Genomic DNA, 14,807 nt, shown 5'->3' on the forward strand with positions numbered 1-14,807 from the left:
CGTCCATCATCATCTGTAACGACATAAATTATTGTTATATTTGAGACAAGATTGTATTTTTGTATGCTGATAAGATTGAAGACTATTTACGAATATATGGATGCACACTTGCAGTATTTGTGTTATCATTTAATTTTTATACTGCAACCCCTTTATTATTACTTGTAGAACTCTGCTATGAAGCCAGCCTTCTGATCTACACCATGTGGGCCTGGCTTTGTTTTGGGTTAAAAACGTTAATTAGCATGCTGCCTTCACGTTTTTAACAGCTACCTGTCTTTTTACACCCTTAGGAACTAAATAGGACATAGTTACTGAAGTCTTCCTTTCTTATTTATTTGATTCATTCTCCTCCATGCTCAGAGGCACTAAGCCTCTGAATCCCAAAGCCAGGAGGCAGCATCAGGGGAAGGCTCCAGCCTCTATGCCCTGTTGTTGGCCCTCCAGAGGAACTGGTTGGCCACTGTGTGAGACAGGAGGCTGGACTAGACAAACCATTGTTCTAATCCAGCATATATTTAAGTATTCTTATGTATTCCCTGTTCTGCAAAAAGCTCCGGTACATCTGATCTCTCGCAAAATGGGATCTTAGAATGGGTGGGTGCTGGATTATCTGTCACAAAAACAATTTATTTCATCTGATTGGTCTCAATACCACAAATGGATATAAGATTAATGTAATGACTAGTTCCGCAAAATCTCATACTTATTTACTTATTTCTTCTCCACTAGCTCTAATATTTCACAAAGGGTCGAATGATATGTCGTAATTGTTATTGTAAGTTGATAATAGAAGTTTCCTTTTCTTTCTTCTCTTTCTTACCGCTCCAATAGTTCAGATTGCTTCCTAATGTTTCTGTTAAGTTTACGCCAAGTCTGTTATCTTTCTACTGAAAACATATTCGGAAATGTGATGAGTAATGTATTGTAATTCTTTGAACATGTTATATCGTTGTACATACTCAGGAACTATTTACAGGATGTGAATGTAATTGGAAGATTAATTGTTCACTGTTTGAAGTGTTAGAATTGTTAAAAATTGAAAAAAATAAAAAAATAAATAAAAAAGAATGGGTGGCTAGCAATATAACCACACGCATGGCGCAAGACAGCCCAGATGACACTGCAGCCATGGACTCGAATATGCTTCCTCTACTCCATCGGGCTGGCCAAGCTTAGTTGCTTTGCAGGAGAAGGATGAGGTTGAGTGTGAGATAAGGCAGGGCTTGGAAATGTTGGGCTAAGGCAGGGTTCTCCAGCATGGTGCCCACAGACGCCATGACACTCACCGATGCTTCCCTCTGGTCCCCAACAAGCTTTTCAGGAAGTAGGCAGGGACACTGTAAGGCAGGGCTTGTTAGTGGCAGCCCTCATTCAAAGGAAAGGGTTTTTTCTGTTGCTGCACTGGAGGCCACTAGAGAATCGGGAGGACTGGTAAGCGCCCAGGCGTTACTTTGTCAGTGCATAGTTCCCCCTGCAGACTGTAGTTCTTTTATTCTCAATTCTCTTTCTCCTCCCTTCTTTCCGGCATTAAAAAAAAGCATTCCTTCCTTTCTTTTTATTCCCCTGCAGCAGCCATTTTCTGGTGGCACTCACCGTTCCCCAGCTGCTTGCAGGCTCAAAACAAGTTGGGGACCCCTGGATTAAATGGTAGCTTCAACGCTAATAAACTGGGAGTAAAGAGCTACATGTGAAGAAAGAGAGCTGCTTGCATGGGAGAGCAGTGTTTGGGGTTTCTTTTATCTTTGAAACCAGACTTGCTTTCCCCCTGAATTCAGTTCCGATGACTTTGAACAGAATACACACTACAGCAACATGTTTCATCTGTCTCTATCAATCACAGAGCAACAAACAAATGAGTGTTGGCTGTTTCAGCCTGTGCAAGTAGAACTACTGCAATATGCAAATGACAATTGTAATAATAATTCTAGTAAGTAACTCCTTAATGCGTACAAAATTACAAAAGTACAGAAATACAGTAACAATTTTTGTTTTACAGATGAGGTGGACGAAAATCTCCGGAGTCGATGTTTCGTTTCGTAGAGACTTCTTCAAAAATTGTTACTGTATTTCTGTACCTCCTTAATGCGTACAAAATTACAAAAGTACAGAAATACAGTAACAATTTTTGTTTTACAGATGAGATGGACGAAAATCTCCGGAGTCAATGTTTCGTTTCGTAGAACTTCTTGAAGAAGTCTCTACGAAACGAAACATTGACTCCGGAGATTTTCGTCCATCTCATCTGTAAAACAAAAATTGTTACTGTATTTCTGTACTTTTGTAATTTTGTACGCATTAAGGAGATACTTACTAGAGTTATTATTAGAATTGTCATTTGCATATTGCAGTAGTTCTACTTGTTTTGGGTTATTCATACTGCTACCCCTTATCTGTTTGTTTCAGCCTGTGGTTAACTGCAGTCAGAGGTAGAGGAGGAGGCAAAATGGACTTTTTGGTCTTAGCCAGCAAAGCTTTTCTTATGGCCTTCAGCCTTTTGGGATAAGTTGGGTTGTCAATAAAAGTAAGATTTAACTCACCTGTTCCAGTGTGAATGCACTAACCCCTTTGTCTTTCCTTGTCCTTTTAGGGCAGCGTGGCTTTCAAGGGGGAAAGGGGGCCCCCCGGGGACCCTGGGTTGCCGGGGCTTCCTGGAGACCGAGGGCCAGTGGGGCCTCCTGGATTTGGTCCACCGGGGCCTTCTGGTGAAAAGGGCATTCAAGGTGTTTCTGGGCGGCCAGGACACCCTGGAGTGCCAGGTAAGTAGTTTGACCAAGTGGTAAAAACCCAAATTGTTTGCGTCCTTGAGTTCAAGATAGGCCAGCCTTCCTAGTCCAGCACTTCTGGCTTTTCTACCATTTCCTTCATCATGTAGAAACAATTTGTAAACCATCGTCTAGTTTTGTGGTGTTGTGTTTGAAGTTGAATAGTTATGTATGAACATAGAGCTGAGAAAGAAAAGGGGAAACTTATAATGAGGAGGTACTCAAGTATTCATATAGATACAGGACAATCGCGGTCTACACCAGTTTGGTGTAGTGGTTAAGTGCGCAGACTCTAATCTGGGAGAACCGGGTTTGATTCCCCACTCCTCCACTTGCACCTGCTGCTGTGACCTTGGGTCAGTCACAAGCTCTGGCACAGCTGTCCTTGAAAAAGAGCCGTTTGTGTCAGAGTTCTCTCAGCCCCACCCACCTCACAGGGTGTCTGTTGTGGGGAGGGGAAGGGAAAGGAGTTTGAAAGCCACTCTGAGACTCCAAGTGAAGGGCGGGGTATAAATCCAATCTCCTCCTCCTCTTCTTCTTCTTCTTCTTGGGAGCATTTGAAATGTATTACTACTCACTTTAGAGGAGTCCAGTTCTTTAAATTCAGAGCACAAAGAATATCCTTTGTGAACTCCAGTCGTATTTAGGTTTTGTTATATGATCAGACGTTTCCAATAAAACTGTAGACATTTTAATGAAATCCTACATCCTGTAATGTTTTGTATCTGAATGAATTCTTTCTTGCAGAGTTGTAAAATCTTGGGGCGATGCCACCAACAATATAAGAAGGGGCCAACACCCCAACAGCCTTTCCAACACAAATTGGGGTACTTGGGACACATGTAGTGTTGTATCAGAACCGTCAGGAACAATCTACTCATCATCTAACGTGACAGTTGTTTAACGTTCAAAGACGACAAACTGGAACCATTTTTAGTGGCCAAAGCTTTCTTTTGGTTTGGTTTCAAACCATGAAACCTTTACTCTGAAGTTACCCATTTGTACCTTATCTACTTTCAGGACCAAAAGGCGAACCTGGTCAAACCATTACAGAAGCAGGGTTGCCAGGCATCCCTGGTCCCCCAGGCAGAGATGGCGAACCTGGACTTCCAGGTGGGTGTTTAACTGAGTTTCCAGGTGAGACTGGATTCACTTTTCATTTTGAATTGCTTTTTCTAACCTGTAATCCATTTCATCTGCAGGTGATCCCGGACATCCAGGCCAACCTGGATTCCCAGGGGCCCCAGGTGCAAAGGGAGATCCAGGTTTACCCGGCATTGGTCTTCCGGGCCCACCGGGGCCTAAAGGTTTGTTCCTGCTAGGCTTCTAAAATGCCAGTGCGGTGTAGTGGTTAGAGCAATGATTTTTGACCTTTAGTCTCTTAAAGGTAAAAGGTAAAGGCTTCCCTTGCTCGAAAAGCTAGTTGAATCCGACTCTAGGGGGCGGTGTGAAGGAATCACACGAGACAGCTCTCTTGAGGGTAGAGAAATCTGTCTGCCTTTCAAGGCAGCAATAGTTTATTTTATACACACTCTGCCCCCCACCCACCCACCGTGAGGTGAGGCTGGGGCTTGCACGTAGAGAAACAGGGGAAAACAGATACTTTCAGGGAGGATGCTTACATAGTACAATAATTAAGCTACCCTTAGCTTTAAAATGCCCATAGGTACAGGATGTGCAAAGGTCAGGACTCTTAGTTGATCACTGATCAATCCAGATGTTTACAGAGTCTGGAAATGTGGGCCTGAACCAGAACAGGTGTGCCTTATCGCTGAACCTTGCCCACAGCGGTGCTCTTACCGCCCTCAAAACACAAAAACATTATCATGAACTGCCCCATAGGTCTGAGGAAGGGTACATGCCAGGGTTGCCAGGTCTTACCTGGATGCCAGCGGGGGTGCTCCTGCCCAGTCCCGGGATCTCCTGGTGCATGTGCAAAGCGTGCGCAGTGTGATGATGTCACCCAGACGTGATGTCATCTTGCCAGACACGTCGTTCAGGGGGTCTAGCATTTGGGCAAATGCTAGAGCACCCCCCACATGCCATGCCTGGTGCGGTGATGTCATTGCACTGGGCATGTCAGGCACACCGGGGCTCTTTGGGGGCGGGGCTCCCCCCACCGGCCAGCCGGCTGTCAGTGGATAGGGGGCTCCCCAAAAGCGGGGGCACCTCCGCCCCCGTTGGGAGGATGGCAACCTTAGTGCGTGCACACGAAAGCTCACACCTTGAATGAAACTTTGTTGGTCTTAAAGGTGCCTGACTGGACTCTAACTTTGTTCGGCTGCATCAGACCAACATGGCTACCCCACCTGAATCTGCCCCACAGGTCATAAAGTAAAAAGTAAGACATGAAAATAGCACTCCACACAAGACAACGTTATTTAACTCTGTTAATGTTATAAGCACACTGGACACAAATCTCTGGCATACGTTCAGTGAGGCTCTAACGCCCGAGGCCTGTGAAGCACCTCCTTCATATCAGATTTGAGCACATATGAAGCTGCCTCATACTGAGTCTCACCATCAGTCCATCAAGGGCAACATTGTGTACTCTGACCGGCAGCAGCTCTCCAGGGTCTCAGCCAGGGCTCTTTTTGTAGAAAAAGCCCAGCAGGAACTCATTAGCATAATAGGCCACACCCAACAGCAGGAACTCATTAGCCTATTAGGCCACACCCCTGACAGCACAGCTCATTAGCACATTAGGCCGTACCCCCATGTTACCAGAAGTGTGGTCATCCAGCCACACACACCTTTTGCTTCTTATTCTGCTTACCTTGTTTGTTGTCAAAACCCAGGGCCTTTTTTTGTAGCAGGAACTCCTTTGCATGTTAGGGCACAGACCCCTAATGAAGCCAATCCTAATGGATTTCTGCTGTTGGGTGTGGCCTATTATGCTAATGAGTTCCTGCCGGGCGTGGCCAACTTGGGAGCCAGCCAGAACTCCGTTCCTGTGCGTTCCTGCCCAAAAATAGCCCTGGTCTCAGCAAGAGATCTTTCAAATCCCCTAATGCTTGGCCCTTTTAACTGGGGATTGAACCTGGGGCCTTCTGCAGGCCAAGGAGAGGCTCTTCCACTGAGCCACAGCCCCTCCCAGTTTGATCCTGGTTTGCTCAATACTACCTTCTAAAGTGCCTGAGAGAATAATCTAGAATGTGCAATTTTATCCCCCAGCAGGGCAAGTGTGATAAAAACTCTGCTTCTGAAACCATTAGAAGGGGGTGAAGGGATGGCCTAAAATCCCGAATGCCTCTTGTTCACCCTCCCGCCCCCCATTCTGAGTGCCCCCAAGATTTGTAGATTGCCTCCTGGGGAGTCCTAGATTCCCCTCCCCCCAGTTATGAATCACTGGAGACCCCGGTTCAGATCCCAGCCCATCCACAAAACATATTGGTCAAGTTGCTGTCTGTCAGCATTTTTGTGAGGAAAAGGTGAGGAGAATTCTCTGTGAGGTTTTGAGCTCTTTGGAGTGAGATACAGATTTAACATATGACTATGGCCGTTGGGCCTTAGGTACAAGAAATGCAGTTCATTCCATGGACGTTTTTCGTCCTGTCTGCTGCTGTGGTGCGCGCACATGTGTGTGTGTGTGTGTGTGCTCATAGTGGGGTTTTCTGTTTATTTTTTGTAGTTTGGGGAAAATGATAGCCTTTCAGTGAAGCACTGGGGAGGCAAGGGAGAGGCCTGAAATAGCAACAGGTAAAGGCAAGATGGAGGGTTTTTAGCATCTACCCACAGGAATGTGTTTTAGGGCTGCCAGGTGGGGGCGGGGGGTGGGGAAACCCCCGCTTTGGAGGCCCGATTTCCGCCGCCGTGGAATCAGGCCCCGGGGGGAACTCCGCCCCCCGAAGAGCAGCCTGGCTGCGTCACCAGAGGTGACGCAACCACGTCACCCACGTTGGAGGTGTGGCCCGGATCGCCAGAGGGAAAACTCTATGGTTTTCCCCCTGACGACCGGGGCCAGGCCACGCCCCCAACGTGGGCACCGTCGCACATCACTTCCGTTGACGTGCTGGCGGCGCACGCGCATCCGGAGCCGACTCCCAGAGCCATTGGAGCCTCCCCCGCCGGTGAGTTTGCGGGACTTGGCAACCTTAATGTGTTTGCATTCATGATTTTGAGACAAGTACCCAATTGGCCCTTGTTGCAGATAGGCAGCATGAATCTCTGTAGAGAAATCGGGGATGTGGCAGTTCAGTAGTTAATTTTGATATAAAATGTGCTCGGATTTTTGTGTTGTTTTTTTTTAAGCAAGCTTGTGTGATCCCCTTTCGTGATTTGTAGTGGTGTGTGCCAATCCCTTCCATTGTGTTTTAGGTTTCGCTGGGTTGCCAGGTCTCCCTGGATCGCCAGGAGCCTCCGGAAGACCCGGTCAAGATGGGCCGCCTGGGCCGCCTGGAATTCCAGGACCGAAGGTCTGGAAAGAGAGTTTCTTTCGTTTTCTTAGCATGGTATAGAGAGTGGGTAGGGCCGTCATTCAACTGATGCTCCTGCCTAGGTTCAGGATTTCACCACTGAAACGGGAGAAAGCCATCTCCTTCATTTGTTGATGCCCACATGGATAATTTCTTTTTAGTTTCCTTAAACAAGAAAAGGGGAGGACCAGGTTCCTACTGTTGTTGTTCAGTCACACAGTTGAGTCCGACTCTTCGCGACCCCGTGGACCAGATCTCGCCAGGCTTTCCTGTCTTCCGGTGTCCTCTGAAGTTTGCTCAATTTCATGTTCGTTGCATCTATGACACTGTCTAACCATCTCATCCTTTGCCATCCCCGTCTTCTTTGACCTTCAATCTTTCCCAGCATCAGGGTCTTCTCCAGTGAGTGCTCCCTTCTCATTGGGTGGCCAAAGTACTTGAGCTTCAGCTTCAGTATCTGGCCTTCCGGGGAACAGTCAGGGTTGATTTCTTTTAGGATTGACTGATTTGATCCCCTGCAATCCAAGGGACTCTCAATAGTCTTCTCCAGCACCATAATTTGAAAGCATCTATTCTGCGCTCAGCCTTCCTTATGGTCCAACTCTCACCGTCATACATTACTACTGGGAATACCATTGCTTTGACCATATGGACTTTTGTTGGCAGGGTGATGTCACTGTTTTTTATTATGCTGTCTAGGTTTGCCATAGCTTTCCTCCCAAGGAGCAGGCATCTTTTAATTTCATGGCTGCAGTCAGGTTCCTGAGGAAGCACCAAGTTACTGAAATTAAATTCTTTTATCACTCATATGCCTCCAATAAGAGCTATGGGTGCTGTTGGATCCAAGCTCAAAGATCTAGGCTCATGTCTTCTGATGGCACAATAGTGTGCTTTAACCACCTTCACTTAGTACTCCAACTGCACCCATTCTGCAAGAAGCGTAGTCTGACTGACCACAGCCACGCATGCTCTGCCTGCATCCAAGTTAATTTGCTGTGCAATAGACTGTCAACCAGTCTGTTTCTGGGATCAAGGCAAGGGCTAAAATCCTTTCTTAGCTGTGGGCTCTTCTGCTTCTTCCAGAAACCAGTTAAATTCACAGGAAATCATGGTTTGGGCTACCCAACCAACTCAACTCAACACAGAGCTTGCAACAAGTCCTAATTTGAAGCTTCCATCTGCGTCTGCTTTCCGTCCACTTGGCAGTCTTTTCTCTACATCAGTGGTACTCCGCAGCTTGCAGAGAGCCACATTTGCAGTTACCTGCAACCAAAAGAGCCATCCCTGGCAGTGGCTGTTTCAAGGTGGGGAACCACCTGCCATCTGCGAGCCCTACTAGGCAGTGGCCTTACCCAGTTTCCTGAAATATGCAGAAGGTGCTGCACTGGGGAATGCTGCTCAGAAGAGCCACAGGTTTCCCCCAGGCTACTGAATGAGTATCCCTGCTGCACATCCAAGGTCTCCAATCTGCAATCATGACTTGTCAATTCAGACAGGATGCCAAATCACATTTTATTTGTTTTTAAAATTATTTTCTTCTAAAAGACTCCTAGGACATGATTGGAGTGCATCAACACCTTAAAGATCAACCACATTTCGAAGGCAAAAGCTTTTGAGTCAAAGCTCAGTCTTTCAAGTGCTACTGGACTGACAGCATACTATAGTGTTTATTATAAAGGCCAAAGGCCATTATCTTTAGGACACACAAAGGGACATTGACAACGATAGCAAAATCAAGAGCATAATAATGTTAAAAAGTCTTTAAAACACATTTAAAAACACTTCAACTTCTTCACTGTATACGGTGAAAATAGCTTTTTGGCCAGATACAGCTCCGGCCTGTATTTTCTTGGCTGCCAAGGCAAATCGTGCTGCTCTGTAAGAAATATACTGATCCAAATTGCGAAGAAAGATTAGTTTCTGCTCCCGGAGTAAAATCTTGCTCTTCTGCTGGAGATCCAGCACAGCTACCCAAGCTGAAACTGTCTTCAGGGCAGCGAGTGACAATAAAATCACCAGAAATTATTTTAAAGAATAACAATAAAACCAGCACCTCAGAAAAAAGCCCGAAATTTTTAACAGGTAGTTTTAAAGTCATTACACACTCCCCAAAAGGCTGTATTTCCCAAATCGCTGAAAGATGAGCAACGATGGAGTCCAGTGTTTTTCCCTTAAGAGGGCACTCCACTGTGTAGGAGCCTTGTTTCGTGTGCCTTTAAGACCTGGTTAACAGAAACATGGTTTTGCAAACCAAGTCGTGATTTCTGTTTCTGGTTTGCTGGTTGACTGCGAAGCATGTTGCCAAGGGGCAACTGACCCCTTACCTCTCCCCCCAGGACTTGGCTACAGTGACCCATGCAATGGTCACTTTCAGGCTTGATTACTGTAACTCGCTTTATGCGGGCTTGCCCTTGAGACTGATCCGGAAACTCCAAGTAGTCCAGAATGCGGTGGCACGCCTACTGATAGCATCGCCTGTGAAGGGATGCATTCAACCTGTATTGTGCCTCTTGCACTGGCTACCAGTTGAGTACCAGATCCTTTTCAAGGTGTTGGTATTAACCTTCAAAGCCTTGTGCAGCCTGGGGACTGACATATCTGAAGGACCGCCTCTTCCCATATGTGCCCCGAAGAGCGTTGTGGTCACAGGATCAACATCTACTGGTTATCCCTGGCCCAAAGGACGTCTGCTTAGCCTCAACCAGGGCCAGGGCTTTCTCTGCCCCGGCTTCAGCCTGGTGGAATCAGCTCCCACTGGAGATCAGGGACCTGCGGGACCTTCCGTCATTCCACAGGGCCTGCAAAACGGAGCTTTTCCACCAGACCTTCGGTTGAGGCAGCGGGTGTCTATCTTAGTTGGCCTCCCTGCTCTGGCTCCCAATCTGCTGGAAAGGGCCCGTTTGATTCCATCTATGGTTCTAACAGATATGAAACTCTTGCTACCTGTATTTTATTGTTTATTGTCTTAACTGATTTTAATGTGATTTTATTGCAACGCGTCTTGGACTCGGCTTCTTGAGATCCACCCTGAGCCTGCTTTGGGGAGGGTGGAATAAAAATCTCCCCCGCAAAAATTGTATTAATGGAAACATCACATCAATCTATAGCCAAGTTTGCCCAGCTAGCTGGTTAAATGGATTCAAGGCAGCCATGCTCTGGTCTTTTGCTTTTTCCCCTTACCTTTGCCTTAGAACACTTGAGAGAAGAATTAAGCTCGGTAACTACTTCTTTCTTTCTCTCCTATCACAGGGAGACCGTGGATTTGGTGTGCCAGGACCCGTTGGGCCACCGGGGTCTCCAGGTTTCAAAGGTGTACAGGGCCCTAAAGGTGATCCTGGATTTCCGGGAAGTCCTGGTATTCCAGGACGTGGAGGTTTTGATGGAATCCCAGGGTCTAAAGGTAGTGAAATTGTTGTCTGACATAGTACTTACCGCATTTTATTTTTCTCATATGTCTGTGGCATGTCTATATGATAATGATCAGGGTTCATGTTGCAGAAAAAGAGGTGCAGGAGCTCATTAGCATAAATTATTTGCATATGCCACACCCCCTGACATCACTGGAAGTGTGTCAGAAGGCAACACCCACCGCTCAGGCTCCACTGGACTGTTTTGGATTGCTACCTATTGGGGGGGACGACATGTAGATCTGTCCTCACAGAGGAGGGAGAGCTTGTACCTGAATAAAACTTGGTCTTAAAGGTGCCACTGGACTGTTTTGGACCAGGGGGCCAGGGGGAGCTCTGCAACGTACCTGGCTGCTTCTTGCTCTGACTGAGAGCTGCTGGGAGCAGGGGGCGGGGCTTGTTGCATGTGGCCACCCCCTGGGCTCTTTACTGCCAGAGCTCCGCTCCTGTGCGCTCCTGCAGGAAATGACTCCTGATAATTATGATTTTTTTAAAATGTACTTAGCAATTCAGAAGATATAAGCAATAAGAATGAAATCATAAAAACAACAAGCATCATACATCTAATTCTGAAACAAGTGTGGATCAATCAATCCTCAAAATGCAGCTAGGGACAGATAGGGCAGATTTTTGTACAAACCGGAAGTAAGTCCAGAGTTTGCAGAAAAATCTGAAACTGGAAAAAAAATACAGTGAGGGATTAAAATTCCCCCAAAATAATAGGAGCTCTTAAGTCACCATTCTAGAGGTTGCAAGACAACCAAAGCAATATTACGGAGATGAATTGGACTGTACATAAAGTCCTCCCACCGAAAATAACTGGCAACCTTGCAAAACAGGTATTCTGTAAAATAAGCAGAAGTCTGGTGACAAAGTATGAGTTCTGTAAATCCCACATTTGATTTTTTTTTTCCTTGACAAACAGAAAAATAACTGGCAGGACAGATATTGGCCTGTATCCAGCCCCATAAAGTTCCAAACACTTCATGTCCACTTAAATTTTCTTAAGAAGCAGTGATAGTTCCATTATTCCTCTGCAGTGTCCCCCCCCCCGGGTTATCCCCAAGGGTCCATGCACTCCTCCACCCCTCTTCAGAAAACAAATTGCCCTGAAGTTTTTGGAACTGCATGATTGGATACAGGCCATCAGTTCTGGGAAGATGCACTGTCTTTTGAAATTCCGATTATCTGATTTATTAGAATTCCCCTTTTAGGTGATGCGGGAGCACCAGGCCAGCCTGGGTTAGTAGGACTTCCAGGGGTTCCAGGATCTGGGGTCCAAGGCCCACCTGGACCACCAGGGCCTCCAGGAACTGCGGGACCACCAGGTAATTGTCAGCATAATTGTTCTGTTTTTGGCACAACTGCAAGCCAGACTCAACATTTTAGCATTTCTGAAAATTCAAACATTATCAGCTTTCTTTTAATGTCGGAAATTTCTTCATGGATAGACACTTCCTGGCATATCATAGAAAATGTTATTAAACTGATCAGAGCAATATCTTTCTTAGGCCTCTACTGAGAATTCTTTTTTTTAAATTTTTCCACTGATTTGAAATCATTTGCAGCGAATTGTGATGTAATTAACAGATTGGTTTACGCACCTCTCTGTTCCGGAATAACTGATCCATAGCTGGGCCAAGCAAAAACTATTGCACTTGTAAGCAATGCTCCCTCTAAGCTGTGGGGTCTTGTGAGCAAAAATTTTACTTTGTGAGATACTGGTATTAAAGCTGTGAGCAAGAGATTTGGCTACTGCATAAATTAGTTTGCTCTGGAGCCATCCTTCTTGAGCCGAGACAAAAATGTATGAGCCAGAGGCTAAAAAACTGTGAGCTAGCTCACACTAACTCAGCTTAGAGGGAACACTGCTTGTAAGCTAATGCAGAGCCTCAGCAGAATGACATGAGATGCAATCTGGCAGGATGCCAGTTCACCTGCTTGATCTCCCAACTCAGTAGGCAGCCTTGGACAAGGCATACGCCCTCTGGCTGTATCCCCCCACTGGCACACTGTAAATAATAATACCAGTTTGCCTTACAGTGCTATTTATGAGGATTATAGTTGTAAAGTGCTTTGAAGGGCTCCTTCTCATGGAGACTGTCGGCCTGTGTCTGGGTTGTACCGTTGTAGGTTGCACACAGAATCCCACCACGGAGAAAACTGGCATGCAAGGGGCTTTCCTTTCTTTTATGAACAAGAAGCCCCTTCGACCAGAAGTCTTGAACCGTACAATGATGTCACAGTCGAAATATCAAGAGCAGTGACAGAATGATGAGAAAAGAAAATTATGCCACTAATAAAATTACAAGATTGTCAGGGTGAGGGGCTTTCTATGCTAGAACCATTCTTCGTAATGGGCTGGATTGCTCTAAGGAGAGAACAAGGGGAATTCAGCCCCCCATCGGCAGTGTGAAGTGGTACAGCCCAGACTACCTCAATGAGAACTAGCCCAAATGTAACATGAATGAATTAGAGTATTGAATAGACTACAAATATCATCCCATATGCCAAGGGAGCAGCTGATTGGTATATGCAAGGCATTTTTTTTATTGATTTATGGATCACCATCTTGAAGACACACAGTTCCTGTATGTTTTATTAATGCAAAACAGCACAAAATCAGCTTTATTTTGAGCCTGTTCTACGGAACATCAGTATAATTTTGTTACATATTTTTGATGTCTAAAAACTAACCTTTCCCTTGTCTTATGACTGTCTTATTCTAGAGAGGGGGTTTTTTTTCTATGTGGCTTTGTGTAAGGTGTTTTGGTTGTGTATTACACAAAACGTAACTTACTGAAAGGGGGAAGGAGTTTTCTCTCATGACGTTTCTAAATTCAGGACTAAGGGGATTACCTCAGAAAGATACTAGGGCGTTGCAAGACTCACAGTTGAGTTCCGGCCTGCTCAGAGGCATTGTTTACCTCCTCATGGGTCACCAGTTCCCATGATGGTGAAAACATTTTTCAAGCTGCACCCATTGTGGGAGTCTTTCGATATGCCACCTGCCTTCAGCCCCCCATCGGCAGTGTGAAGTGGTACAGCCCAGACTACCTCAATGAGAACTAGCCCAAATGTAACATGAATGAATTAGAGTATTGAATAGACTACAAATATCATCCCGTATGCCAAGGGAGCAGCTGATTGGTATATGCAAGGCATTTTTTTTATTGATTTATGGATCACCATCTTGAAGACACACAGTTCCTGTATGTTTTATTAATGCAAAACAGCACAGAATCCGCTTTATTTTGAGCCTGGTCTACGGAACATCAGTATAATTTTGTTTCATATTTTTGATGTCTCAAAACCAACCTTTCCCTTGTCTTATGACTGTCTTATTCTAGAGAGGGGGTTTTTTTTCTATGTGGCTTTGTGTAAGGTGTTTTGGTTGTGTATTACACAAAACGTAACTTACTGAAAGGGGGAAGGAGTTTTCTCTCATGACGTTTCTAAATTGAGGATTAAGGGGATTACCTCAGAAAGATACTAGGGCGTTGCAAGACTCACAGTTGAGTTCCGGCCTGCTCAGAGGCATTGTTTACCTCCTCATGGGTCACCAGTTCCCATGATGGTGAAAACATTTTTCAAGCTGCACCCATTGTGGGAGTCTTTCGATATGCCACCTGCCTGGAGATGTCAGCTCCCGCAAGCGGCAGCTCCTTGCAAGCCCAGTCAGGAAGATGGCAGCCCTACCTGCTCCTGAGGCCATGTCGTGGGGGCCACTTCATGAACCAGCAGGCCACAAAGCCCACCTTGCAATAACCGTGATGCTAGTATTTCCATACGAACCAACGCTCAAACTCACTGTAACCCCAAATTGCTTTGAGAATGTACTTTGAGTGTTTCCATGCTCACCTTCCCGGCTGCACTGTATGACCTCAGTTTGCTACATATCTACTTCAGACGTAGCATGCACCATTGTTCAGCTTAAATGTAGACTGGCGGCCCATTCCTAATGCATTCAAGGAAATCCATGGCTTGGGGGACAAGTTTACTGCATGACCCCCAATCACACTGAAAAAATGCATCCAAAAATCTGACACCCATCACATTGCACTTTTCACATTCCTAAGTACCACTGCTTCCCTTTTTTAAAAGATCAAATATCTAGTGTTCGTGGCTGTGGAGAGCGAGGATTTAAAAAGTTACAGATGGGCTGGGTCTCTGCAGGGCTCCCAGTAGCTGCGGCAGAGCCAGTTTGGTGTAGTGGTTAA

The 14,807-nt window shown here is 45.7% G+C and overlaps 1 protein-coding gene across 1 annotated transcript in view; it reads left to right on the forward strand.

Moving 5' to 3' along the window:
• Positions 1–14,807, forward strand: part of COL4A5 (collagen, type IV, alpha 5) — a gene marked incomplete at its 5' end in the record, with an annotated part of 118,859 nt that overhangs the window by 38,844 nt on the left and 65,208 nt on the right. The window contains 6 exon segments of the mRNA XM_015415427.1: positions 2,591–2,759; positions 3,786–3,878; positions 3,968–4,072; positions 7,083–7,180; positions 10,430–10,580; positions 11,802–11,915. Coding sequence (XP_015270913.1) covers positions 2,591–2,759; positions 3,786–3,878; positions 3,968–4,072; positions 7,083–7,180; positions 10,430–10,580; positions 11,802–11,915 — 730 coding nt within the window.

Source organism: Gekko japonicus, unplaced genomic scaffold (genome assembly GCF_001447785.1).
Source record: "Gekko japonicus isolate JY-2015 unplaced genomic scaffold, Gekko_japonicus_V1.1 scaffold1282, whole genome shotgun sequence".
Taxonomy (NCBI): domain Eukaryota; kingdom Metazoa; phylum Chordata; class Lepidosauria; order Squamata; family Gekkonidae; genus Gekko; species Gekko japonicus.